The sequence below is a fragment of the Erithacus rubecula genome, assembly GCF_903797595.1.
Source record: "Erithacus rubecula genome assembly, chromosome: 6".
NCBI lineage: Eukaryota > Metazoa > Chordata > Aves > Passeriformes > Muscicapidae > Erithacus > Erithacus rubecula.
In genome coordinates this window covers 30,794,102-30,822,042 of record NC_136688.1, presented here as the reverse complement: position 1 = coordinate 30,822,042, position 27,941 = coordinate 30,794,102, and the positions used below count along the sequence as shown (strand labels likewise).

General features: G+C 36.7%; 1 protein-coding gene across 1 annotated transcript in view; it reads left to right on the top strand.

Annotated features, from left to right (window-relative positions):
• The window catches only part of SPRED1 (sprouty related EVH1 domain containing 1), a 57,272-nt gene extending 47,653 nt beyond the window's left edge, over positions 1-9,619 (top strand). Inside the window, exons 5-6 of the mRNA XM_079308095.1 lie at positions 3,061-3,219; positions 7,851-9,619. Of these exons, the coding sequence (XP_079164221.1) occupies positions 3,061-3,219; positions 7,851-8,510 (819 nt within the window). The 3' untranslated portion in view covers positions 8,511-9,619. The remainder of the gene's footprint in view (positions 1-3,060; positions 3,220-7,850) is intronic.
• Positions 9,620-27,941: the final 18,322 nt, after the last annotated feature.

The window sequence follows — 27,941 nt, the reverse complement described above, 5'->3', positions numbered from 1 at the left end:
TTTTCATTTTCTCTACAGCTGTCATCTGGCTTTGAATTCTGCTGGAGAGCTACAGCTGGAGTCATTTTATTGCTTTACCCAGCATCCTTTTGCTTGTGCGCACAGAAATGTTTTAGTAGTCTTGGAAAAAAAATTCAGAGTATCTCTTAGCAACCATAGGACAGTAATTATTATACCAGCAGCTGGGAGCAAACCAGATTTCCGTTGTGCATTAAAAACTGGCGTAGGTTACTTTACAGATGATACTGAATAACCTATGCCAGTACTGTACTTTGCAGGCTGTGGTTAAAGAATATTGAATGTGGGCGGTGTAATTGCTTTGGACAGTAGAAAAGAAGAATCTGTGCATCTGTGTTAGTGTGTGATACTCTGTATATGTTTTTGTGGAAAACTTATATGTTTGCTTCTTACTTAAATGTATTTTCAACACAGTACCATTTTTGTTTCTAGGTCTTCCTACTTCAGATTGTCAGTGTTTCTATTATAAATGTGAATTCTCAGGTGTTTATGACCTTGTAATAAAATATCACATTGGAGCAGAAAGTGTTGTCCAAGGAAAAGGTTTCTGGATACTAATAAATGCGGTTTGACTGTATCAAAACTACAGTTTAATTAAAAGCAGACAGTTCAGCATGTTCATCTGTCATTTCTGTAATTCAGAATAGTGAATATCTATTGGCTAAAGAACTGACATGATTGCTTTTCATTTTAATACCAGAAGTCAGTCTGTGTCCACTTACTTGTAGTGTATAGGTTGGTAAGCTGAGCACTGTGCTTTCAGAAATGCTGTCTAGCGAGTTCTTGCCTTACAAAAGGTCCCATGCTTTTCTCTGTCTGCTGCCACCCCGAAATTTGTCCTTGAAGTCAATTAGTTTGAATTGGGTATCTGTGCTGGAATTTTCTGAAAGCATTCTTTGATAATTGCTGTGTGTAGGGCACAAGAGTTTGCTTTAAGATTAAGGTTTGGGTTTCGTACATCATCTGGAGCTGCTAGTTAGCACAGTAAGAGAGATCTGTGCCTGTGTCCTTCATTAGATGAAGCCCTCCTTGACTGCCAAGGGGAGTACTTGTGTCTGCCTGTGTGAGCATGTGCATGTGTCCTTTTTGCTCTGTCGTGTAGATGGTTTCTTTTTAAAGAAGAAAGGTGTGAATCACCTGCAGGGACAGAAAATAATGGAGGCTGCTGTAAATCTCACCCAGGGATAAAGACTGGCTTGTGGGTAGTATGTGTTTTTTCCTTGGGAAGGAAGGATTTGCACTTTGCTCCCTTCTCCCTAGACCACTCAAATTTATAATAGCCAGGAGAAGGGAAAGGAGGAAAGGGGATGCTTATCACTGTGATTTCTGTAAAATGGTTTCTAGCTGTTAACTTAAATACCCATAATAATTTTCAACACTGCTCAGACCAAAAATGGTTGTAGATATTTCTTCCTCATTTTGAATACAGCTCTTCTGTAGTCAGAGTCACTGTTCTGGAAGCGTTTTATGTCATTGAGCAATGTATCTGCAGGAGTACCTCCTGCTATGAAGATATTTGCTATTGCAGTAATATTTTCTGCTTTTTGCTCTTAAAATAAGTATACATATATAAAGTCTAATTGTTGCCAGTCATTCCAATATTTCCTTTATACTCCTTTTCCAATAATGTTTGACCAGAAAATTTAATTTTGACGATAACAGGGTCTATTACTTTGTGGTGCTGTCATGCTCAAGAATCTATAAGTAGTACTTTTTTTTGGTGTTTAGCCTGTCTTCAAAATTTTTCAGGGGAACTTTAACCTCATTGAATGAGCTTCTGTGTTTCTTGGGGTGTATGCTCTCTAGTATTAATTACACTGATCATTAATTAATTATTAAATTTAGTGTTTCCCACAAGGGGCTTCTGAAACAATATATAAATTCTTATGATGGGATGATTTTCTTTCTCCTACAAAATCAGCTACAGACCAGCTACTTCATGTTGTCGAGATGTTTTAGAACTTGATACATTAGGCTTTTATGTATGCGAGGTATTAATGTAATCCTGTAATAAGTTCCTCAAGTATTTTGGTAAGTGAAAGCAAATGATTTTGAGTCAATACTTAACCTGCCAAAACTTTAGGTTTGCCTTTGCCTCAGTGTTTTTCTGTAGTATTTTTATTCTTTTCCTCTAAATGTTTTCTTGATACATACAAATCCTTATAATAAAGCTGAAACATTCTCATTGCCGGAAACTGGATGGTGCCAGAGTTTTCTGTGTTATCCATGATGACAGCAAACAAAACATACAGTACATTTTTGGGGGCCCAGTGGAATTTGTATCAAAATGCTCTGCTGTATCTTAAGTATGTCCCAGTCAGTCAAGCTTAAAGAATGTTTTTCAATTCATTTCAGAAATTGAATCATCTTACAAGCCAGTAATTTCCACCCAAACATACTTCCTCTTCCTTCTTCTGAATGGCACAGGTCCTGCAGCTATCTCATCACATATTGCTTCGTAGTCTCATTTTTGTATCAAATTATAAATTATTAAATACAACTGTAATTGTGAAAAGACAGTCATTACATTTTTAATGTGCACTTCCTGCAATTGGATATTTTAGTTGGGCCAGTATAGGTTAAAATTTACTTTCTCTTCCTTTCTGGCTGATTTTGCTTTTAATTTATTAAAAGATCTGTTTAGCTTTTGCCTTACTAGTCTCAGAAGTTTTTTTTCTCCAATTGTGTTTTTGTAAATACTGGCAGCCTCGTGGGTAGTTAGAAAAAACATCATCTCAGAGACAAGTTAATCTCTGCTTCCTTAAAGAAGTCTGATTTAGCAACTGTATTTCAAAGGCGTGTGTCCAAGTTGTATGGTGTCTGCAGAGAAATTCTGTATTTACCAAGGCTGCCTCAAAGTAAAGAAAATACTTGCCTACTTCTAAATGCTTTCAAAAATATGCATTTAAGAATACTTGTGTTTATAGATATCTTTAACACATTATATAGAATATTAACACATTTATGTATGAACTTGTTGGGTTTGGAATTGTTTTCATGTAAATGCAAAAATCATTTCAAGGGAGTTCTTTTGTGTTCTAGACTGCTCAAGAAAATACATCAGGTTCACTAATGAAAGATCACCCTTTTCAACATGAAACTGTAGTAACCAGTGAAACTTACAACAGTGCAAATTTAAGGCCTTCAACATTTGAGGATTTCAACACCAGGAGAGCCTGTTTACCAAGCCAACCTAACCAGGTAAGAATACCAATAAAAGAAGCCATCCTTACTTTGCTTGCTGTGTTAATGGCACAGTATGTAGTTTCTGACAAGAAATCACTGTGTTCCAAGTCCACGTACTCTCAACTTCTTGAAATGTTCAATATAAACTTTGCAGCTGAAATATTATAGCATTATTATGGCAGAGGTAAAGCTTTGTGAAGGTATTTGCCTATCTTTGTAGTGCACCAGACTACATGAATAAATCTCTATTTTTTTTTAAAGTCTGTTTTTGTATTGCAGATTTCAGTATCTACAGTCTTTAAAAGCTGTTTAATTTTTTTCAGAAAATGTTAATTGGTTATTTTCTCAGTATTGGTTACATGTATACTGATACTGTTTTGCTTAGAAACATTGAAAAGTATCTTTAAAATTGATGTCTTGGATGCGCTGTATAGTAGGGCACTTCTGCTAAATATTTTTGCTGAAACATTGCTTGTGCTTTCTAAATGCCTATTTCAACTAAAGTACTCTGTTTTGGTGCAGAAAGGAAAATATGTATCAGTTATGTATGAAGTGTTCAGCCACTGGTACAGCTTTTCCTTTAGCACTATACATGTTGCTTTTTTTCTAAAGCTGAAAGAACTGACACTTTTTGTAGACTAGAGAAGTAGTGTTAGTAAGTTGGACAATAATTAATTTGGTGGTTTTATGTCTAGAACCAACTACATAGGAAGGTTTTAGAAGATGAATTCAGAAGTCAAAGTAGAATGCAAATTCAAGTAGTTCTGAAGACTTAGCAAAAAACATCTCTGCTGCTTGAAATAAAGCTTTTTAGTACCTTCAGTTATTTTTGCAGAGAAAAATAGGTTTGTACTTAAGTCTATATCAGCTACTCTTAAACTGCTTTATTGGGCAAAAGAAGCAAGCAGGGTCATCTGGAGAACCAAGAACCTTCAAATGATTAATTTTTCATCTTTAATCATTGATCTACTCCAATTTCTCTTCGTATAAATCACCTCATATTTTTATTTCTGTTAAGGTACATATTTTTCCTTCTTCCCATTTACTTGCAAAGATAATTGTAAATATTTTTTAGAATAGAATGCCTGGGTTCTTAGGTTGGATATTGCAGCTGATATTTAATGGCTACAGTAACTAGTGATGTATGTCCTGTTAGTCTTGCCTGCATTGTAAAGAGAAGTGCAATAGCTTAAAATACTTGTATGTTTCAAAAGCATGTATAAAATCATCTACTGAGTGATACTTCAGGTTGTGTTAAACTGATTATTCAGTGTCTGATAGAAATTAAATAGAAATTTCTTTCAAATGACAATGTTAGAATTCAGTTCTTGAAAGGTTATGGGGCATTCCATGAAAATTTAAGTAGGTATTCTTTACAATACTGTTCTCATATTATAGCAAGTAGCAGACAAACACTGATTTTTGCATGCATTTTGACATAGACAGGTCACCAAAGCCTCACATTCTGTATGTGCACAAACTGCACTGACTCTGCTAAACTCCATGCGTGTAGCCAGCCAATCTTGAGCCAATTACTGAGTTTGTTTCAATTTTGTGTAAATAAGTTTGAACACTCTTACTTAAGAGTGTGCTCATAAGTTGAATAGCTCAAGAAGTACATGCTCCAGTTAAAGAAATGGTTAATGACAGTTCAGGTTTGACTGTAATATTTTGACTGTTAGTAAAAAAAAATACTCAAGTCCTTCAGCTTTCCAACTTCTGATAAAACGGATGTGTGTTAAACTTAGCACTTTGTGATGAGGTAGGCAGCTGCTGGTGTCTTCAGTTTGAGAAGTTGCAAGGTTACCAAATTAAGGAGAAACAGCAAAGGCCACAGTACCAAGGAAGTGACTTGTGTGTTGTTTAAAGGTACACCCCTTCAAGTAAGGTGCCATACTTGTGGGTTCAGTTGTGTCAGCAAAAATTCTCTGCCTAATTTCCAGTTGGCTAATCATGTTCAGAATCGGATTCTCTGGAATTTCAGTTTGCTGTAACATTCTTCCTCCCTTCCTGCTTCAGCTTCACATAGATGACATTTGTACTGAGTTTTAATTTTGGCTAATTAGAGGACTGAATGCATTATTCTCATTAAATTTTGCTGCTGTTTGTACCTATCTGAATTTGGATTGCGAATTTTTCCTAAGTTTTCCTGTACTTCATGCACTCATATAGGTCCCATTTAATACCCAGTGAGTAAGCTCTTTCCAGCATTTCTCCAGTTTGCTTATTTTTCAGCATGTTCTGCTCAAAAAGTATTATTAATATCAGTGCCATAAAGAATGTAGTGGTGCCTTATTTGTAACATGCCTGTTAAGCATTTTTAGGTGTTGGGCTCAAAACTTGAAAAAAATAAATGTGCTCTATGTATGTGATGTGTTCTGCTCAAACAAATAAAAAGCCTTCAAAGTCTAGGGAGAGAGGTCAGATTCTACAGTTGTTAGTATTTGTAGTGATCTTTAATGGCTATTAGCTGTCTGGGGAATGGGATGTTGAGGGTGGCTTTTTTGTATTGAGGTTTTAGGGTTTTTTTTCTTTTAAACAATGAGTTTTATTTACTGTCTGAAGTGCATGCATGATATTCTATGTGGACAGTGGGGTAAGGATCTTTTATGCCTGTAACATGGAATTCTAATACTTTTGTGGCTTTTTTTCTTAAATAAATTTATGCTGTAAAATGTTCAAATAAGCCAATTAGCCATAGTTAATTATTTTTGCTAAACAATAGATTCTTACTTTTGTTTGAAAACAGAATAGAGCTGAGAAGCAGTCTGCTTTTATAAGCAAAGGGCTTGCATAGGAGCCCAGGGAAGTATTGAAAAGAAGCAATGTTAGCTGAATAGGATATAACCTTTCTTCTCCCTGTATCCTTGAAACCTTGTGGAAGTTCAACTATGTGGCTTGGAGCCAAGAAAAAAAAAAAAAATTGTTCTTGTTAGCATACTCCATTTGAAAGTCCCAGGGCAAAGCATCTCTAATTACAGTTCTGTACTCATCACACAAGGATTGTTGAGCAGGGAAGTGATGGTTAGAGCAGGCTACAGATATTCTTACATAATCAGAAGATAGCATATTTTAAGAAGCTCTTCCTTCCTCTTTTCCAGCTGCCTTCCCTTTTCCCTTCTCTGTCTCCTACCCCAAAACCAGGACACGCAGACTTCAGTGCAGTGGGAGCATAGACACGTGCAAAGTCACATAGAAGTGTTTTAACCTAAAACCTCATCTTCAGTAGTTTCACACACTGCAACAGATTAGGAACATGCTGTTCAATTGTTGTACTTGACTATGGAATGGTGACACATTAATTCTCAGTAATTTGAGTACTAATAAGGTAAACCCTCTCAAGGCCACAATACTGATGCCAAAGATTGTTCCTAAGTAATTCATGATTCTGGAAGAATTGGTAAGACTAATAGGTTAGGGAGTGGAAGGGTTTTTTGCCTTTTCTGAGAGATGGTTTACAGGCTGTGCACTTGACAGAGAAAAAGGCAGAATTTGACTTGAAGCCCACTCATAATCTGGCTCTGTTTATAATAGCCCTACAGTGTAGGAAAATAATTGCTGCCTGTAAGGTAGCAATACTGAGGCATAGTGAGACCCTTGCTTTTTGCTGCACTGTCTGCTATTTTCAGGGGCTACTTTCATACACGTGCTAAATTTTTATCCTGACATTATTTGCACCTTTTCTTCCGAATCACTTGTAATGTGATTTCAGTAACATTCAGTGGTAATCCACTATTTTATACTTAGATATCTAAGGCCTGCAGTATTTCAATTTGGATGATTCTCTGAATTCTGTCATCTTTGACAACTTTTTCATGCCCTCATGCCCTTTCATTGTAAGGTGGAAAAAACAAGAACTCTATCTTATTTCTTGCTGGTTTTGTATATGCTTAGCACATTCCTTATTACTTGACTTTTAAAGTAAAAGGTCTTAAATTATAGTCAGTTCATTACAAACTGAGAATTTAAGTAGTACTTTGGGTCTTTGCCTGCCAGTGCCCTAACTAATCAATTTAAGTACTGTATATTACCTAAGGGGAGACACATTCAAAAGATGATGTTATTGATTGATTGTCATACTGAATGTTATTCTTCATACTGCAAAATCCTTATCTAGAGCACAGCTTTGATAATATGTTACCAGTATTCAATACTCTTGTTATAAATTGGAAAGCGTTTGAAAACTTAGAGCAGGAATTAAGGAAAGCTTCTCCTGGATAAAAGAATAGTGAATATATTGGGGAGTGAGTCCTAAAGCAGCAGATCATCACATAAAATCAGCATATAAGGCATAATTAATCTGTGGAATTATTTTCCACTTTAAGATGTTAGCACTCTAATTTTGAGCATAATTCACAGAGCAGCATCAAGTTTTATACGGATGCCAAATAGCAAAAGCGCTTATGAGACACTAAAAAGTCAGGAAAGAATACTAAAGCTCATAGACCTAATACTCTGCAGAAGACTCATTATTGTGGGGATGCTTGTAAATTGTAATGGTGAGTTAATAATCTAAATTTTTTATCCTCAGGCAGCGAGAGAAAAAAATTTTATTTTTTTTAGTTTTCTAATCTAAGTTTTACATTGTAGGTGGACATAAATTTGGGACTTCACCAAAGTAAACTTCTCTTACTTTGCCATTTCAGGTCCCACTGAAGTCAATCAGGCATGTTAGTTTTCAGGACGAAGATGAAATTGTCAGAATAAACCCTCGTGACATTTTGATACGTCGTTATGCAGACTACAGGCATCCTGACATGTGGAAGAATGACCTGGAAAGGGATGACGCAGACTCAAATATACCATTTTCTAAATCAGACAGTAAAAAATCTGACTATTTATACCCATGTGGGGATGGAACTAAGTTGAATTCCCTCAAAGACTCAAAGAGTTCTGTGGTATTTAAAACTCAGCCTTCCTCATCAAAATTTAAAAACTCAAAAAGAAGAAAAGAGGATGGTGAGCGTTCCCGCTGTATATACTGCCAGGAAAGGTTTAATCATGAAGATAATGGCAGAGGAAAATGTCAAGATGCGCCAGATCCTATTAAAAGATGTATCTACCAAGTTAGTTGCATGCTTTGTGCAGAGAGCATGCTGTATCACTGCATGTCAGACTCTGAAGGAGATTTCTCTGATCCTTGCTCGTGTGACACTAGTGATGACAAGTTCTGCTTACGCTGGTTAGCACTGGTGGCACTCTCGTTCATTGCTCCATGTATGTGCTGCTACCTCCCCTTGAGAGCATGCCATCACTGTGGTGAGGTGTGTGGGTGCTGTGGAGGAAAGCATAAAGCTGCGGGATGAATCAGTCTTGTGCCAAACAGAGCTGAAAAATCTTTGTTTCCAGGAAGCATCTAACTTGGATTTGTGGAAGCTTTTTGGCAAGCTGAAGGGAATCTTCTTTCATGTAAGAGATGCTTGATGTGGAGGAAGCAACAAGACTTGTCAGACCTTGGCATTTTACAAGTGCTAGCCACGCCTAACTATTTCCTTTGAGCGCGTGGCATTTGTTGCAAGTTGTGAAGGAGATTTTGCAAAGGAAAGCCTGTTCTTATTATTGGCTATAAAATGAGTATATAAACTATGATTATACTAAAAGGGATTAACTTTTGCCACTTTGTACATTCATGGTTTAGGTGAGGGGGCTCTTTTAAAAGGATTTAAAACTTATCTGAGGGGAAATTTTAACTAAAAGTGCACTAGTGACAGTTGATTTAAGATTAAGAAAAGTTAATACTCAGCAAATGAGAAATGAAACTGATTTTAAGTGCAACTAAATCACTTATTAATAGTTTTTTGGAAGCAACTTTATGTATAAATAACAAATGTTTATATTTAACTAAATGTGTAAGGTACGAATTATTACATGTTAAACTTTCCTTCCCTCTGATATAGTAGGTATGGACCATATCTACTGTCACATTCCATGGTAGTATTTTAAATAGTTAATTTAGTTGCATTTTTATTCCAGATGGACAAATTGATATTTTCAGTCCTGGTTCCCTTCAGCTACAGTTTGTGTTGAGTTGTATCCATGCATTCTGATAATCTAAAAACCTTTAAAATATTAATTATTCTAGTCTTGAGTGACCAATATTTTTTTGTTAAGCACAGATGTAATTGTCTAAAATGTTCTTGTTAGAACATAACATTTATTTTTATATATAAATGACTTTGATTTCAACATAATAGCAAAAAGGATGTTGTTTCTGTTGTTCAACCAGCAAGTTGTTTTCTTTTGGGGTATCCTCCAAAAATACTTTCTTGCATATTCAAATGTTCATTAAGCAAAAGGTACATTAAGGCAGTTGTAACAAATTGTCATCAGTGTTCTTGTTTATCCTTTGTTAAACTAGGATCCTGTTCAGCTGTTTATCAAGTACTATGATTAAAACAAAAGATTAATAACAAAAGTGAAATTGTTTTCATTATTTTGAACCACAACTTTTTCTAATTTGAACGGGCAAGAACAAAAGTAACTGTGTGTTTTGTTCAAAAAGAACAACAAAAGGCTTAGCTTGAGAAATAAATTACAGCCCAGGCAAAACTGAGTGACCTTCTTAATTGGGGAAATTTGGGCGGGGCTGGGGAGGGAGGCTGGAGAGTGAGAGAGTGTGTGTATGTATTTTGTATGAGTGCTGGTATGTTGTGTATGGCATTTCTTATGGTTTTGTACTTAGCCTAATTTTCAGGTAAGAATCAATTAACCCACAGAGAATTTTTAAAAGCATTATATGTTGTGCTGTGTTATGAAATAAGAATCGTTTAGTCCTTACTAAAAACATGTAAAACACTAAAACCAGTCATAATTCATTAGCAAAGGTGCCTGTTTGACATCTTGGCTGGTGTGGGACTAGTTGTCTTTAGTATACCCTTGTTACTAAACACAGAATCAAATAATTTTAATTTTAAAAATCCATTACTTACTTTTCTCACTTACAGGCATTTCTTCGGTATCTTTTGTGTAATTCTTTTTCTGCATGTATTAAGCCCCTTCATTTTCCTTTGTAGCCCAGAAGTGAAATGAGCAAATGTATATAACTATCTGTCTGTAAAATACTTTTTAAAAGAAAACATTTATATTTATATTTATATTACAGCGTGAATTGACCACCTTGTGTACATAGATCATCTCAAAGTATTATTTCACATTGAAAAAGATGACAAATATCTTGATAACTATAGAAGTTATGGAAGAGCTTTTAGTTTTGTATTGAGAGTTGATTGGATAGCTGAAGTCCAAGAATATGACATGGTAGCAGCAGTCTTGGGTTTTCTTATTTACGTATTTGAAAGCTGCTACTCCGTTGGTTTTCATGTTTCACACATTTTCAGCTAAACTTGGTTGCCTAGAATAAATAGACTGTTACCTTTAAAAACAACTTTGATTAAAAAATGGTGATTTTTTCTAATGAATGAAAGGAATTTAATATTTGTGCTAGGTTCCTAATTCAAGGTAGAGAGGTATGAACAACCTAAGAAAAGAACTTGCTGGCTGTATAAGAATATGCTATATAATAATATTGTATATATACTTCAGAAAGAAATTAGTTTTAGCAATTTCCTCTGAGCACTATACAACATAGTGAAACTCCTGGTCCTGTACTGTATTTTATATGACACATATACTTTAATATTTTTATCAAATGTGTGCATTAATATTTTCACCTTGCATTTAACTACTTAGCTGCTGAAGTGTTTTCACCTTTTGCTTTTCTCTTTGAAGACTTGTATCATCTAAAGGCAGTTACTGAATGGGCCCATGCTTGCTTGTTCCTGTTGTGCTGCAAGTGGCAGCCAGCTTGCCTGGTTTGGGAGACCAAAGGAATGCAAAGATCCGCGGTTGCATAAGGATTGGTTTTAGCTGCATGCACGTGTACTTATTCTCTGGTGCTAGGGATCTTCCCCACTGTTACATTTAGGAGATGAGCAGTGGAAGGGAGACATACAGCAAACCCATTCCAGATCCTTGTTGCATCCTTCGGCAGCACGTAACGTTCATTCATTCTATCTCTTCTGAAATACTTTCTTGAGCGTTTGGAAATTTCTTCCCCCGTCTGTAATCCTTAACATCGGAGCTGTAGTTTGTCAGGCATGTAGTAGCAGAGCTTTGTGTTGCTTGTTTCCGAGCCTTTGGAAACGGCCACTGCATATTAAGTCCCTCGCTCGTTGAAAGCCCCGGTTACCGTGAAAATGTTTCCCCGTGGAACTGGGGGAAGTTAAGGGAGAGCGGCGCTCGGGCACCATCTGCTGGGGAAAGCGGGGCAGCCTGCGGGCACAGCTCCCGGTGACACCGACTGAACGGCTGGGGCTGCCCCCTCAGGCTGTGCTACAGCCGACAACTTACCGAATAGTCACTTGCAGTCTGACGGCGATACTTTAGCTCGTCATGTCTCTTAGGTTTCATTGTTAATACTGGAGTAAAAATCCTTTTACCATAATTTTGTTAGGTTTAAAATTGTTGTGGTGGCCTGTTACAGGAGCACAAGAACCAGGAGTGAAATTAAAATTCTTTTGATTGTGTCATTTGGCTTAGAAGAAAGGGGGTTATTATTATTCTTTTTTATTATGATAATTATTTTATTAATTTCCCCTCTCAAAGTTCTTCCCACAGCAAAGTGATGGAGTTTTAATGCTCATGTGGAGGGAATTTGGCCTTTTGGTTTGTGATACAAATCAAGTTGTGAGTATGCACAGGTGGGTGTGTGCTCTCGCACATGAAATTCAGTAGCTGTGAAGGATATACCTACAGCTGTGTGCATGGTCAAAGCAATATCTAATAATAATCTCCAATTATTATGGTAACTGTTCAGCAGACAGCGTGATGTTATAGAACCCTTCAAGAGCTACTAGAAGCAATGTTTCAGTCTTAACCAATGAATTTTTCTCTAGAGAAGTGAAGGTATTTTGAAGAAAGCCTTAATTGTGCATGTTGGAATATAACATTCCCATTTTGGATGAGTTCTCTTCAGTGTGTACCTGGAGGGATAATGTTGAACACTTGTGTAAATAATGCCCAGGTTTAAATTAGACTTTAATTTTTTTCCAAGCTTATGGCACAATGTGCAGCCAGTACAGCTATATATTCATATTAGTAACATGAAGATCAGGATCGCTGGCTGGCTGCAAAAACAAGAACTTTAAAAAGATGCCTTATGGTACTATTAGTCCAGCAGCTGGATGGATAAAACGTTTACTTTGGTGCATTTAAATATAAAGATGGGTTTAGGTGGATAAAACTTATTTACTTTGGTGGAGGGGGCTGTTGGGTTTTCATTTTGGGCTGTTGTTTTTGTTTTTTTTTTCCTCTGAAAGCTTCCCTTAAATGTATAAGTTGTGGTTGGTTAAGGAAATCAATGCATATGGTAAAAAAGCAGCCTTCATGCTTATACAGCCTGCAGTATAAGCTGTTTTCCTTCTTTTGCTTGGTGCCATTTGCTTTTCACCCTAATGACCTCCAAGTGCCTCATGTGTATATTGTTTCCATTAAACCTCAACTGCTATTTGCATCTACTAAATTATGTATAATTTAATTAATTCATCCCATAGGTGTTTACTTAAAGAATATTAATATAGCTTGTCATTTTGAGTATATAATGTAAATATGTCTTTAAGTTTGTAACTGGTTTGTTACATCATATCCTTGTAAGTTGACATAGAAGGTAGCACCATAAAAACTATTTCAATGTTTTTCCTGTAATTACCTGATTAAAACTATCTTGAAAAAAATAACATGTTTTCCGTTCTGTGTTGGGATTGCTCAGACCAGTGCAAATGAAATGAAATGTTGTAGCTCAAGAATAGAATAAAAAGAAGTAAATACTGGTATTACCAGCATCATTCATTGTAGGAACCATTTTTGAGAGTTGATATAATGTTTTAAAGAAAAGTGGGCTTATACCAGTTTGCTTTGCATGCACAGCAGTACTCGTTAACATCATGCTGAGGAGGTCAAGATTCCTGTACATAAAACATATATATCTGAGTTCCCACTTGACCCCACCACAAAAATGCATATATCTGAATATAATTCTAAGCTTTGTATAAGTTACAGAATAAGATACACACCAGAAAAGGAAGGGAAACTAATCAGTCCATGAAGAAAAATGAACAAGTAGAATCTGTGACACTGTAATTTGAAAGTTCAGTGATCAAGGTTTAGGATATATTATTTTAAATTGAATTGTATTTGCCTCTAGGTTTTACAAATGCTTTCTTGTTGGTTACAGCCAATAAAGTAATTCTTCCTGTTCATTTGATCAGTTGCTAACTTGAAGAATTTTTATTGCCAGGTGTAAATGTTACATGGACTATAAAGTGTAGATACTTGAGCTTTTAATTGATGATGTGAAAATGCACCTCTACCAGAGAAATGAAACAGACAAATTAATTGAATGGCTAATAAAGTGAGGAGTCAGTAGACAAAACTATAGAAGTATGTGAAAAACGCATATGAGGAAAGTAGTTCAGCATTAAATATGATTTCATACAATTTAGAAACTTAGTCTTACATTTCAGACAAATCTACCTTAATGTCATGGTTAATGCACAGTCTTCTGGGTTTGAACAAGAAAAAAGGATAGGTAATGGGTCCTTGTTCTTTTCTTTTTCTTGTTGATCTCTTTTTCTTTTTTTCTCATTCTTTTTTCTTCTTGGTTTGTGGTTTTTTATTTTGTAGGTTTTGTGGGGGTTTTCTGTTTCTACTTTTTTTCTTGTTCTTTTTTTCTTTGCAGTGAGTCAAACTCAGTTGCTGGAGTTCATAGAGCTGGTGGCCAGCTTCTAAAGAGAATTCACAAAAATTTCCAAGTCATTGAGCAATTAATATCACTCTGTTGTATCACTGTTTCCTGAACCTTTTGGCTTACTACCATGGATCACTATAGGATCCTGTGCCAGAACAGAAGGACTTCAATCTGTAGGGTTGTATCATCACTTCCATAATTTGAGAACATGAGCTGTAATTAAAGAATTTGGAAACAGACATAACAAGTGAATGAATGACAATAAAAAATAATGCACATTTTATACCTTTAATTTGAGATTGGACAGTATGTACACACACAATGGGATCTGACTTAATTGTGCTTTGAGTAATACATACTGTGAATCACTAACAATACTTGGTTTCACCTAGAAGAAAAAAGAAAAAAAGAGATAAGTCAGTTCTTTAAGAAACTTGTATCTCTAGATATCCATGCCCTGACTTGAGGGGTTTAGCAATATTTGAGAAAATAATGTTTTTGACAGAATAAGCTTCTCAGATTAATTGTGATTTCAGCTAAGTGGTGGTTTGGCAGACTCCAGGCATGTCTCAGTACCTACCAAATTATATCCGATGTTTTTAGCAATATGCAATTATCTATGTCAGTTCAAGGTAATGCACAGGAACAGTTATTTCATGTTTGGCATTTGCTGCTTTTTATTTTTTAAACCACCAACAAAAACCTCTTCTGCATTCTGATTTTGAGTAATACAAATCAGGGTAAATAAGCTAACCAAATAATAACTGTTTCAAAGAAGAGGAGACACCCTTCTAAATGTAGACTCAGTACTGATCAATCAAAACTGTTTCTGTGGTTAGTGATAAAAGCAGCTCTAAGAAAGCCTGGTAAGATGATTAAACTTAACTGTTGTATGTAAAACTGGCTTTGAGTTATGGGCTAATCTTCCTCACTCCAATATTGTAACCTGCCAAACCACTCCTGTATGAGCTCTCACCTTCCAGTACTACATTTGTAGGATACCAATCTATTTACACCTGACGCCTCCCAGCCCTCTGTATAATAAGTAACTTGCCATTTTGTATCCCATGTAAACTAGTGGTGTAGTGAACTGCTTCTTTCAAACTGAAAATATGAGAATATTGTTTCTGAAGTTGAAGGGAGTTCTGCAAACATATTGCTGCTGTCAGCAGTTCTCACTGACCTTCACTGGAGCTGCCTGTCTCTTTGTACCTGACAAGGTGCGTAGGTGCTTTTATGTTGCTTATATTGCCTGTGAGGGAAGTGTTACAATGATCTTTCCTGTCTTTTCTCAATAACTTGTTCCCTTTTTCTTCCTGTGTGTACTGAAGTAGTCTTCAGCTTTCTGTGCCAGCATGTAGAGTTTTTACAGTCTGTGTGCATCTGATGATGATAGCTGCTGCTTACTAAATGCCCATTATAATTAGTATTTAAGCGTTGTATTGCAAGCCTCCGAAGAGTTTGAAATACTGCATCACTCTTGAACATGGTAATGCTGAGAAGTTGTCTCCATTAGGTAGGTGCACATTCAGCCACAGACTAACCAATCAAACAAACTGTTTTTCAAGTCTGATGTGGTTTTACCTATGTTTTCTTTTGTCTCTTCCCTATTTGCATTTAACTGTTTAGAAGATGGGTAACAGGCTGGATTCTGCAAAACATTATTGGGCAACTCTTTTCAAAGGGAGCAGGAAAAGGAAACACTGAAGCTCTAAACAGCCCTTAGTTTGCTCTCTTGCCCTAACAATCACATTGGTAATAGAGTTAAATAATTTTAACACTGTTGGAACTATGTTGACACCAACAATGTGTAACAAATTAGTTTGGGAAGGTTGTCACTGTTGGTCTTCAACAGTACTAAAGACACTTGAGTCACCAACTATGCAGGATCTACTCTTCTTGTTTTCTGTAACTCTACAGCTAAGTGTTAAAAATGCTGCTTATGAAGGAGAGAACTCATTTTCTTTCAGGGCTACTTCTCTCATGAGAATGTTGAATGACTCTTCCTGCTTCCTTGGGTTTAGCGGTCTTCTGTTAATTCTTGGCAGCCTGGAAATTGGTGGAGACGTGAGAAGTGAGAAAGGTGATCCCTGCAAGGTGAAGAGGTGTACTGTCAGACAGAGGTTAAATTACCTCTGTGAAATCATGGGAATAGAAAGGGAAAGAAGAGGATGAGGAGCATCATCTGGACCCTGCTCACAAAATTAATCTCTTCAGGATATGTTGACAAGTGATGCAGCATTAACAAGAAATTTCAAACATTCTGAATACAGCTATGCAGTTTCTGATTTCCCCAGTGCCTTTTTGTGTACCTGAATTAATAAGAAAAGCCTGATACAGTCAAGGTCCTGGCTCTTCCAAAACAGGCAGTGTCTCAGAAATCTGCCAAGTCATAGTACAGAACACTCCTCTTTGTACATGGTGCATGTCTGGGATTTGCACAGATGAATTGATTGGTATTGAAGGTTAACTGCTGTCCAGACATTTTAATTAACAATGCTGTTCTAAAATAGTGCTGCTATCCAGACTTCTGATTAATTGTAGTTTGTGGCAGACTTGCACATGCTTTTTGTGTTAGCTACATTACTAAACTTATATTTCTAAAGTCAGAGTTCTGAAGGCTTTAGTGTGTTTGAAGCCTGTTGACCAGAGAAGTGATGAGTCTCCATCCTCGGAGACATTCAGAACTCACCAAGGCAGGTCCCTGAGTAATCTGCTCAAGCTGACCCCACCTTGGGCATTTGAGGTTGGACTAGGTGATTTCCAGAATTCACTTACTGCAGCAGTGATTCTGTGGTTTTTCAAGAAAATTATTAATTTTGAATAAGCAAGATAGTGTCAGAATAAGTGATGTGATTTTGTGCCAGCTAAATCTGATCTCTAATTTTGAGGCAAATCCTACTGGTTAATGCTTGAATATTTCAAGTTACGATCGAAGGATTGTCATTTTAGTCATGTCATCATTATAACTCAATGTTTTTCACTGTCAGAATTATTAAGATATGAATATATTTCATGAACAAAGGCGTTTCAATATAAGTAATAGGTATTAGTGCAGTATTGAGGTGAGGGGGAAAGCTAAGTGTTAGTAAGCTTAAAAATATTCACAGGTGTTTGCATAAGTACTGAACAGCTGCTTCACAGGCTCTTCTGGCACAAAAATGTTTTCACAGAATTGCTAACTTCAAGATAGTTTAGTTTAAAAAAAAAAAAAAAAATCAGGACCTCCAAACCTTTCCCAGACTACCAATCTGTTTTAAAAGCACCTCTAAAACCTGGCTGGAATCTGGGGCTGGAGCCAAGCAAGGTAAAATGCCTGTGCACAGTGTATTTGGAAGGCACACACATCTGCTCAGGCTGAAGCATCAGCAGCAGGGTGAGACTGGACGTGGGTGAGTACAGGCAGAGCTGGCAGCTAGTCAGTGAATCTGGGATCCTGTACCTACTACAAAATTTAAACTGTTCTTAGTAACCAGAGCCAGAGGATGGGTGGGGACTTGAGAAGACTGAGTCATTCCCCTTCATGCCACTACTAAAAAATCGAAGTAATGTTACTGCATCATAGATATTCATCATTTTTAGACAGACATTTTTCTCAAGTGGTTACTAGAATAGATTTTTAACTATGTAATTACCAATTCACATTTCTTAGTCCTGTTTCTCTCTTATGAAGTTTAGAAAAATGAAATATGCTAAAAATTTTGGCCCTTTTTGTGCTTCTGGAAAATTCAAAAGTGCCTGAACTGCATTGTTTGCTTGTTGGGTGTCTTGCTGCCAATGGATTCCTGCTAGTTTACCTCCAGCCAGCAGTGAAGTGGTAAGTCTGGCTCATCAACTTACTCAATAACATGCTGATGGTGACTCAAGTCCTTCCTCAAGCACTATCCTTGATGACTTCATACTCTCTCTAGCCTTTCTCTCCATTCATCTACCAGTGTCTTCAAAAAATGCTGAATTATTGCCTGAAGTCCCTCTTTCCTGTAGATCTGTCACATCTTTGCTTTCCTCTCAGTCCTCATTTGTTCAGCCTGATACCTCTGAACTGGCTCACATTCATGTGTAGTGGCAGTTAACTCTACTGATAGTATTTTCCTCCAGTGTTTATTAACAGTAAATATAATTTCTTGGTAAATGCTGCTGTGAGGCTTTACAGTAGTGTAAGGAAAGTAGAAGGATTTTGCCTCAAGATCAACCAAAAAAAACCCCTACTCCTCCCACAAGGTGGGAAGTAACTAAGGGAAGGTGGGAGTGGTTATGTTGGTTGTACTTTTCCATGCTATCACTCCTCAATCTTGCAGTAATACACCTTTGGCACCAAAGTTAGGATTGTAAGGCACTGGAGCTGTAAGACTCACTTTGACTTCACATCCTGAATGTGTGGCCCAGATGTATCTACTGAAACTCCTTCACTGCAGTAGTTATCTCCATTCCCTCTGAATTTCTCTAACATAAATATTTACATTTAGAGGGAAAAGTAGGGTGACAATTTTAGTAGACCTGTATTGTAAGTGTGTAAAGACAATTGTTATTACTTTGAATAATTTAGAAAATGCTCAACCGGTTGACTTTTATATTTCTAGAAGATATAGAATAGTTTCTTCCAAACTAACCTTTACAATGTGCTTTGCCCAGTGCAGGTATTTCCAATTGGCTACATATCTGCTGAGGAATGAGATAGAAGTTACCTGTGACCATACCCCTGGGGATAGTCTTCAGTTACATCTTGAGTGCCAAGCTCCCTGCACTGGGAAACAGATTATTTCAAGTCCTTGCTCCCTTGATTTGTATATTTTTACACACTTTCCCTAAGGGCACTTGAGCACCTACTTTTAAATTTCTGAGGAAGATATAGAAGCCTTCCCCATCATGAAGCAAACAATCATAAGGTTATATGTGCAATCTTACATATAAGTGGAGTCTTTTTGTAGACCTGGGCAGAACACCACCTGGGCTTGCTCTTTGATTCATAAGTAGCATGTACTAAATCAGTGATAGGTTGCATTAGTATAATTTATTCACAAATGACATTTTAAAAATGTGGGCTTCCTTAGGTTGATGCCTAAAGGACTGTCCTTCACAAGACATCAAAGTGATAGAGATTTGTAAATGGACAAACTAGAATGCTATGTATGTGGACTTCTTCTGGGATTGTTTGCCTTCTAAAAATTTTGTGTATGTGAAAAATCTCACCTTGTGTAATCCATGATTGTACTGTAGAAAAGATCTCCAAGCATGCCCAGTTTAAAACTGCGTGTGTGGTAACTGGACTTAAGAACATTTAAATGCAACTGCTCCCACGTGTTGCAAAGGTCATTTAGGAAAGGCTGACATCATTAATGATTCATGTCTGCAAAAACACAGCAACTGACATACTATCACAACATCACTTGAGATGAAAGTCTTGGCTGTCAGAGCATTTGGTGAACACACTGTGAGGACTTGGTGGAACTTTGACATCTGTGATGCAGCCCAAGAGGAATTTCAGATTGCATATTTACATGGATGATTGGACGGCACCTCACCAGCTGCAGTTGTCTTGCAATGATCTTTTCTTCCCTATTTCCACTACATGCTGCAGTTAATGCTTAACTATATCTCTGACTTTGAAGATCAACTCTACTTGCAGTAATCTCACCAGCTGCTGGCATGCTTGGATAGTCACTTACTAGACTTTAAACAGCTTCTGAAATGTGGCTGGGAGCAACACACTAATAGAATTTCCAGTGAGTTCTTTTCTTCCTTTTTTGGCAGTAAGTAACTTGTCAATAACAAATCTACAGCAACAGTTTTAAAGAAGATCTCAAAAGATTGTCAGTTCACTCTTACCTTGATTTCTTACAAAAGTGGAGAAAGCTAGTAAAGAGGTAGGTGTCAACAGGTGCTGCTTAGTGTCAGTAGGCATAGTCTATCTATGTATAGATAGATATAGCTATGTTATGCAGTTATTCAGAAGCTGCCATGTCGTCATGTTTGATACTGACTGTTAAATCACAGCTAACAGTAATTTGTGATGTCAAATCAGTACTGAAGCAAAGATCTTTCCCAAGCAGTTTTTTTTTTTTTTTCGTACTGTCCTCAAAGTCAGTTATATATTTGAATACAGAAACTTAGAGTGATCATAGATCTCAGGCATTCAGAATGTAAAATTGCTTAAAATCTAAACTGGGCTCATATACAATGTGATGAATGCCAAGGATTGCTGAGTACACAGTCTTGGTTTTATCCAAAAACTTATGCTTGCTGAAGACTTTTATGTCTAGTTTGTATGTTTTCTTGACAGTTTCTTGATAGTTTTCTTCAGGTGAAATAGCTCCAGATGAGTTATTAAGGGCTGATGCTACACATAATCTGTATATGTTTGTTTCAATGTTTTCAAGCCATTAACTGACCAGAGTAAGAAAGCTGAGCTGGGATTTACCTTAGCAGCTTGGTATTTCAGCCTTGCTCAACCCCTGCATTAGTTCTGCTCATCTGTTTAACTCAAACACAGTCATTTCAACTCTTCTACCAACATAAATATTACATGCAGCACTCTGCAGAGGCATGGCATGAAAAGTTTCTTTTCAGCTGAGAAGAGCTTAGTGAACCACAGCATGTCCTGAGGAATGGCAAATAAACCCAGCCTGATGTTGAAGCAAATTGTGGTATCTTAAGCAAAATCTCCATAGCCAGGTAAACAAATTGTGGTGTCTCAAGTAAAATCTCAACAGCCAGGAGATTCTGCTTCTCTCCCACCATCAAGTACATCCTAGAAAGGTGTTTTGGGTTGTTCTGTGTTTTTTTTGCTCTTGTTCTCAATCACTTGTTTGCTTACATACGTTGTTCCCTGAGCAGCAAGTTAAGGCTTTTATGATGCTTGCCATTAGAACAGCATCAGCTTTGGGAACATTTGTAGAAGTGCCTCATCTATGTGCACACTGCTCTAGAGTTCTTTTAACAGTGTCATGGACAGCTCTTTTAGGAGATCTGTAATAAGCCTAAATCTTCAATATAAAGCATCAGGCAAGAATATGATTGTTATCCCTTGTAGTCTTGCAGGTTCCTGTGTTGTGACTTGAAGTCTCCTGATGCTCTTTGTTAATCTGGCAGTGATGAAGTTACACCCCATCTCATCACCATTCACCTCAATGATGAAATTGCAAATCTTGTGCTATGATGTACAAACTGTGACAGTTTTCTTCCAGTCATCCTCTAGGCATAAACAGAAAAAAAATTGACAAAAAATGTTACTCCTAAACAATGTTTCAGGAAAGAAAAAGCATATAACAAGGTTTCCATCAATAATATCACACATATATCTGTAGTTGTCAGATTAGAGGGCAATGTACCTTCAGCTTGAGGTACAGTAGAGGAAATAGATCTATTCCTTTTGAAATGCTGAAATGTGATTACATGAGCTTCCTGATCTTATATTCTTCTTTTTACACCACCTTTTTTTCTTATGTCAGAGCTTCGATTGTGACCTCACTCACCATTTAGTATTTTCATTATTTAATTGCATTAATAAGCACTACCTGCCCAGCTTCAAATGATGCAAGGCTAATCTGGCTTTCTCCCACTCCCCTTAAACATCCTGACAGGCCAGGTGGGAACCCCTTACCTGCTTCCTATGCTACCAAACATCCCAAACACCTAACCTTTAGAAGTTAATCTTAATCTTTAGAAGTTGGATTACAGCCTGGAGAACAGGTTGTAAATGTGTGACCCCCCTGTGCACTGGGTCCAAATGGCCTTGTTGTGCTCTGTTTTCAGCTCATTTCTGGACTGTGGTTGTCCCAATTCCACTTTCCCTCTTTGTCTGGTTCAGTACATCTATTCCAGCTGGTAACAGGCCTCTGAGTTTGTCACTGCTTGATGAATGAACCACATTGATAATGTTTATGTAAGTTGCATGGAGAAACCCTGTTGTGCTTTTCCTCCCTTACTCCCTCTGCTGTAAGAACCTTGCATAAATTTTACTGTCACTTAGTCATACATGAATAAGACTCTTTCAGTGCCATGGAAAAAAAAGTCATTGAAAGGCCAGTTATAAAAAAAAAACCACTTTAACATCCCTTAAATCTACTGGAAACTGTATATATTCATTTTTAAACTAGATCAGCCCTTTAGCTAGTAGAACTTCTTATTTAGGTGCTGTTATTGTGCCTTACATTTTGAGTAAAGCAAAACTGCATGGATTACAATTTATGGAATAAGGAATGTCAACAGAGAATGTCACTGAATATTTCAAAAATTGCTTTAACCCATAAGTGGTTAATATTAACGTTTGTTTAGTGCCAATGAAGCTAAATTTATGTGGCACGTAATTTAGGAAATTGAGTAGGCAGAAAGCTGGTGGATGCCTTTTTAGTTTAAAAAAAAAAGTTCATTTTCCATTAAGTGCTCACACATTTGTCATAGCAACCTTGAAGGTGGCCATAATGCTAAGCAAAATAAACAGTCCTAGCATAATGTTCACTGTAATAACATGTCTTATGAGCTAGTTCAGTACTCCTTTTTATTACCTTATTTTCATTGCTCATTCACTGTGTTGGAGTTCTGCTTTGTGGTTTAATCATTATTACATCATTTTCCTTTCTTAATTTAAAGGTGCTGCCCTTTTCCTGTCATTCCATGACACCTCTTTACTACATGCACGTATCCCTCTTAATTTGTTTTATTTCTTAACAGTGAGTTCTTTACTCTATTAGTTCTTAATAAAGACTAATAGTTGGGTAATTTTTTTTTTTACAAATCTAATTAGACTCTGCTTTGTCATTAGGAGCAAAAATACAACAAGAAGGGCAACAGGAAAAGGGCAATACAGTTAACAAAGTATGAAAATACAAAATGCATAGAAAGGTTCTTCAAAGTCTATCATAGTGACATCTGTGCAAGAAAAAAATTCTAATGTTTACAGCTAATGCTCATCAAATTTCATTAATCCTGGACAAAGCACCCAATATTTTGCACAAATTCTGAGTTTAAAGTAGAAAACTATTCTCTAGTCTTTTTTCCTTCTCTTCCTTTTGGAGATGAAAATATGTAGGTAAAATTGAGTAGAACAACTTAATATAGATTTGCAGCAGATGGACAATTGCTCTTCTATGTGTCTTCCTTGTCTCTCCTAATACACTTGGAAAATCCCCACTCACTCTCCCTGGGAATGACCAACTGCCAGGTCAGGACTGAATAGGAACAAGGATTAAGGGCTGGCACCCAATTTTAGCATCTTACCCTTTAACAGTTGACGTAATGAAATAACTGAACTGTTTATTCTTAAGCAATGTATATGTATTACATAAACTGAAAAATAAAAAAAAATACTGGTTTACCCTTTTTCCTAGGTAAAACATGCTAGTTCATCACAGAGGTGGTAATCGTTCTCATCTGAGAGCTGAAATTTAGTTTATCTCAGATAGCTCAGGTAAATAAATACTTTTCAAAAATCCTTCAGAGATTCCCATTTACTCAATTCTAAGTTAATTTGTGAAAAATAAGTAGTTGTTATACAGTCTCATATTGTCCATCCTCCGATATTCCATTCAGGTCTGTGTATAAAGGTATGAAGACCAAAATACATCTTATAATGTTTAGCCACAGTGCCATATTAATGGAAAGACTATCTAAAAATGATGTAGAATCCTCCAGAATTAATGAAGAATGGAAGAAAACAACAGAATGACCAGAAATTAAATTTGCTGATACATTATGGATATTTGCTTTATAAAACCCCAAAGAAAATGTTAAAAATTCTTCTCCCAAACCAAAAATGCAATCCAAAGAAAATATATCTATTCCCAGGAGCTTTTCCTAGGTGCTGATGCTTCAGCAAGGCTCCTTTCACTTAACTGTCTGCACTAAAATTTGATATCATAATTATTGCAACAGTTGTGTGTTTTTTTCTCTTTTCTCATTAATCCCTCTCCCTCTGTGCAATGCTCAGGTACCAGAATAATAGGGAGGAAATGCCATTAGGCAAAGCTTGTTTCCAAAGGTCCATCTGTGTAAGATCTGCTTGCAGGAGTGTAGATTGAGTCAATTTTGGCTAAAGCATGACAAATTATTTATGGAATTAGATTTAATTGAGTATATAAGCCCTAACCTTTTCATGCAATGGTATTCTGAAGAAAATAAGAGATTAGTCAAGAACTGATGGCCTAATGTTTTTTTGTATTTATGATGTTAATTAGGTTTACATGATTGTCTGCCATTTACCTCAGACCACAGGATTAACTAAATGCCTTCCTATTGACTCCCTCATCAGATTATTGTCACTGCTTTTTCCATGCAATATTATTACATACAACATTTACTTTAATTTCCTCCAAATATTGAATAAAAAGTGTATTCATTATATAATGCATTTGCTCTTAGAGTCATGAAGTCATGAACTCATTTTAAGGACTGAGGAAAAGAAGCAAATACAAAATTATTATGGGCAAGACATGCTGTCTGCCTCAGCAGTCAGTTTAATGTCTATCATGGAGAAATGTATTTTCAAGGCCAATTGTAGCACAAGTATTTTTAACTTGCCCTTGCTTACACTGGTTTAAATCTGGAATAACTCACTAAAGTTAGAGAGTAGAAGCCTGGATTAATTCCACAAAGTGAGAAATGAATTTGGCTGCTAGCATATAAAACTAAAGCTGTTAATCTTCCTTTTGATTCTCAAATTGGTCATTTCTTCATAAATGTTTACAACAGTTGTAGAATCTAGGAAGAAACTTACTTAATATTTTGGTTTGAAAATGTATTTTCTCCAGCTGAAATCTATATTTCAAGAGTGTCTTATTCTATCAAGTACATTAACCTGCCCCCCTTTCTGTGTACAGCTGTACTGCCTCTACACTTACCAAGTGGTTTCCTTTGTAATGCTTCCAGGAGGTGTTCCCTTTTCATGGACAGCCAACTGCCTCTCATAGGGATTGTGAGCTAAATTCAGAGCAAGGATTTTTTATTTCCTCAGGTGTTTCTGTAGGCACTTACAGACGAATTCAGTTGCTTTATCTACTCCACACTAAAAAGCACCTGAAATCACTCAATGCCTAATATTTCATGTGTGAATTTATATCATATATTGGCTGGACATACAGGTGCATCAGGTTGCAATCATATCAAAAAGCAAGTTGCTGGGCAGCTCCAAAGATCTGCCAGGACTGACAAAACAAAGGTTCCTCATAGTTTATCTATGATTCTTGATTTACTAACTAAAACTCTCCAGTAAGGAGGGCATGTGAATCAGTCCCAATAGTTCAGCCTATTGGGCTAAGAGTGCCAGGCTTGGACTCCATCAGTGCTGGTGTCAGTGCTCCTAAGTGATGGTGATTGTTCCATCCACCCAGCTCTCTGAAATATTTCTTTAGTGCAGTGTGCTTTCTATAGAACACATTCTTGCTGTGTCAAAAAGGCACATTTCCAAGGCATGCAGCTAGGTAGGGGTGGGCTTAATTCCAGACATTTCTCAGTGAAAACAATTTATTCATAACTGACTATCTTCAAGAAGAAGGCTTGCCTGAGAAAGGCTCAGCCTGCAGCCTGGTGGGATGGGGACAGGGATGTGCTGGGGGCTGTGTCAGGGACATGTAGTGGGGAGAGCAGGCAGGGGCAGGGTAACACAGGATGGGCTGATGGCAGCTGGCAGATGGCTCTGGAGGTGTTGGATGGGTGTGAACAAAGGCTGCACAGTAGAGGTTCAAATTTGGATCTCCCACAATATAGAAAAAGCAGAAATAGTGAGTTAAAATATACAACTTCCATCCCTCAGTTCTTAGTGATTAATAAACAGAATTTGACTGTTACTTAGAACGACAGCAACCCTTGGACCCTTGCCTGTCTCTTGGTATTTCCCAGTGGATAACTAAAGCTATCTCTTCCTCATCTACGACTTTTCATGCTTTATGAAAGGTAGGCTGGGCTTTCACATCACAGTATTGCAGCTGGTAGCATGCAAAACCTAGGCCCTTCCATTAACTTGTCTTCAAGAAAACTGATATAGCTGAAAACTGGCCTAGACACTGCTCCAGAATGCTATCCTGACTCCTCCCTTCTGTCCACCATATTTTTCTTCTTGAAACACAGCAGTGTTTCAGTGGAATCACCAACTAAACCAACTTCTTCCATCTAAAAAATACTTTTCCACTATCTGTGTTTTAATAGAGAGCAAGGAGCACCAGCCCTGTGTTACAAAGGAGTGGTGAAAAGATCCCTGGGTGCCTACAAGGTGTACTCAAATTCTCTAACAAGAGCTTTTCCACAACTTTTGCCACAACTGGGCCATTGACAACTTACCTGCTTTGTGTGTACTGTCATTTGTATGTACTGTCATTTGTATGTACTGTCATTTGTAGGTACTGTGATTTGAAACAGAGAGCTTCCTGTCTTGCAAGATGCTGAAATCTTCATTTAGTAAAAGAAATAGGAAACAGCATTCCTCAAAGTTTAGTCATGTCTCAGCACTACTTACTTTTTATTCCTATTTATGACTGGAAATCTTCTAGGTAGGTTGGTGTCTGAATGAGTGCCTATATCGTAAAAAAATAAAATTAGGATGAGCAAAAGCTCCTACAAAAGAAGCCCTAAAAAATATCAACGTGTTAGAAGTGTCCCCTAACATTCAGAACAAGTAAGGAGAATTATAATTTGGGAAGGTCAGTATCTAGAGCTAACATAAAATATATTAAAAGTAAGTTTAAATGGTGGTTTTAAAAGACTACTAAGGAATATCATTCTCAGATAAGTACCAAAATGGATCTAAATGCAACATGTAGCTTACAATGAAATTCTATTAAGCTGTGAAGCAAACTTACTTACTAGCTTGTTATTACTTGCTACATGATATTTTGCTGCAGAAGCCAGATCTACTGAAGCAACATCCCTCTATGAACACACCTGAACTCAAAGATGAGTTAGAAAATAAGGGGCAAAATGTGTATTTTCCAGTAAATACAGTAACTAGAATTGCAAATAGCTTGAATTTAATAGATAGGGTTTTTCCCCAGAAGTCCTTTCCATTGCACCAAGGGAAGGCTACCATCTATAGGAATATACATTGTGTGTGTAGATAGTATAGAGAGCACCATCTACTGACATACAAAGAGCATGAAATACTCTGCCTTCCTAAATCATCTTCATTGTAGCTCACAACTGTTTCGAGATTTTAGTTTTGATACACCCCACAACCTTTGATTTAGATATGTCTTCCAACTTTAATTCACACTATAAAATGTAAAAGAATTATCAGGCAAATAGAAATAAATTGGGAGGTAATTAGGCTAAGGATTTTCTCTTCCTATGTCTCCAGTACACCCTGAATATGATGATTTCTGTGAATAATCATGTATATTGTAATAAAAATGTGAAATTAAAAAAAAAAAAGGTAAAATAAAACTTGTATTGGCAAAGAATTGAAAAATACATTTGCAGAGGCCATAATCTTTCATTTATTTTCTCATGCTGCATAATTTACATAAAATCCCACCTTGGCTGAATTCATCTTTCATTGCAGTAGTTTTAATTCTGCTTGCTCACAGGAAGAAAGCATAAAAAGTAATATATTATACACATCACTTTATCTTCCTATCCTGTTAAACTGAGTTTAAAGATTTTAGTAGACTGAGAGCTGTTGATTAGGTATCTCTGTCCTCGCTTCACTCAACAAGAGGAAGCAGTTTATTTTGCAGTTTTTATTCTTCTGTCTTCCTCCAGACATAGCAAAGTTGAAATTTCCTGACTGCTTGTAGCCATTTCATTGCTGTCAACCTCCAGACATGAGCTGCTGTGCCTGAAGTGGCTCAGATAACAACAGTTTGCTGGTGGGAGACACTGCAGCTATGTGAGAGCAGTAGAGAGCTCTGGGGCATCGTAAGTGTTTCTAGCAGAGGGATTTTCCCCTCAGTTTTATAGAACTGAAATGCAGGTCCACAAAAAGAAGGTATGAATAACAAAAATGGAAGCAGAAAGGCAGTACAGTCTTTCTTATTTCTCTGTTCTGTAGTATAATTTTTTTTAATAT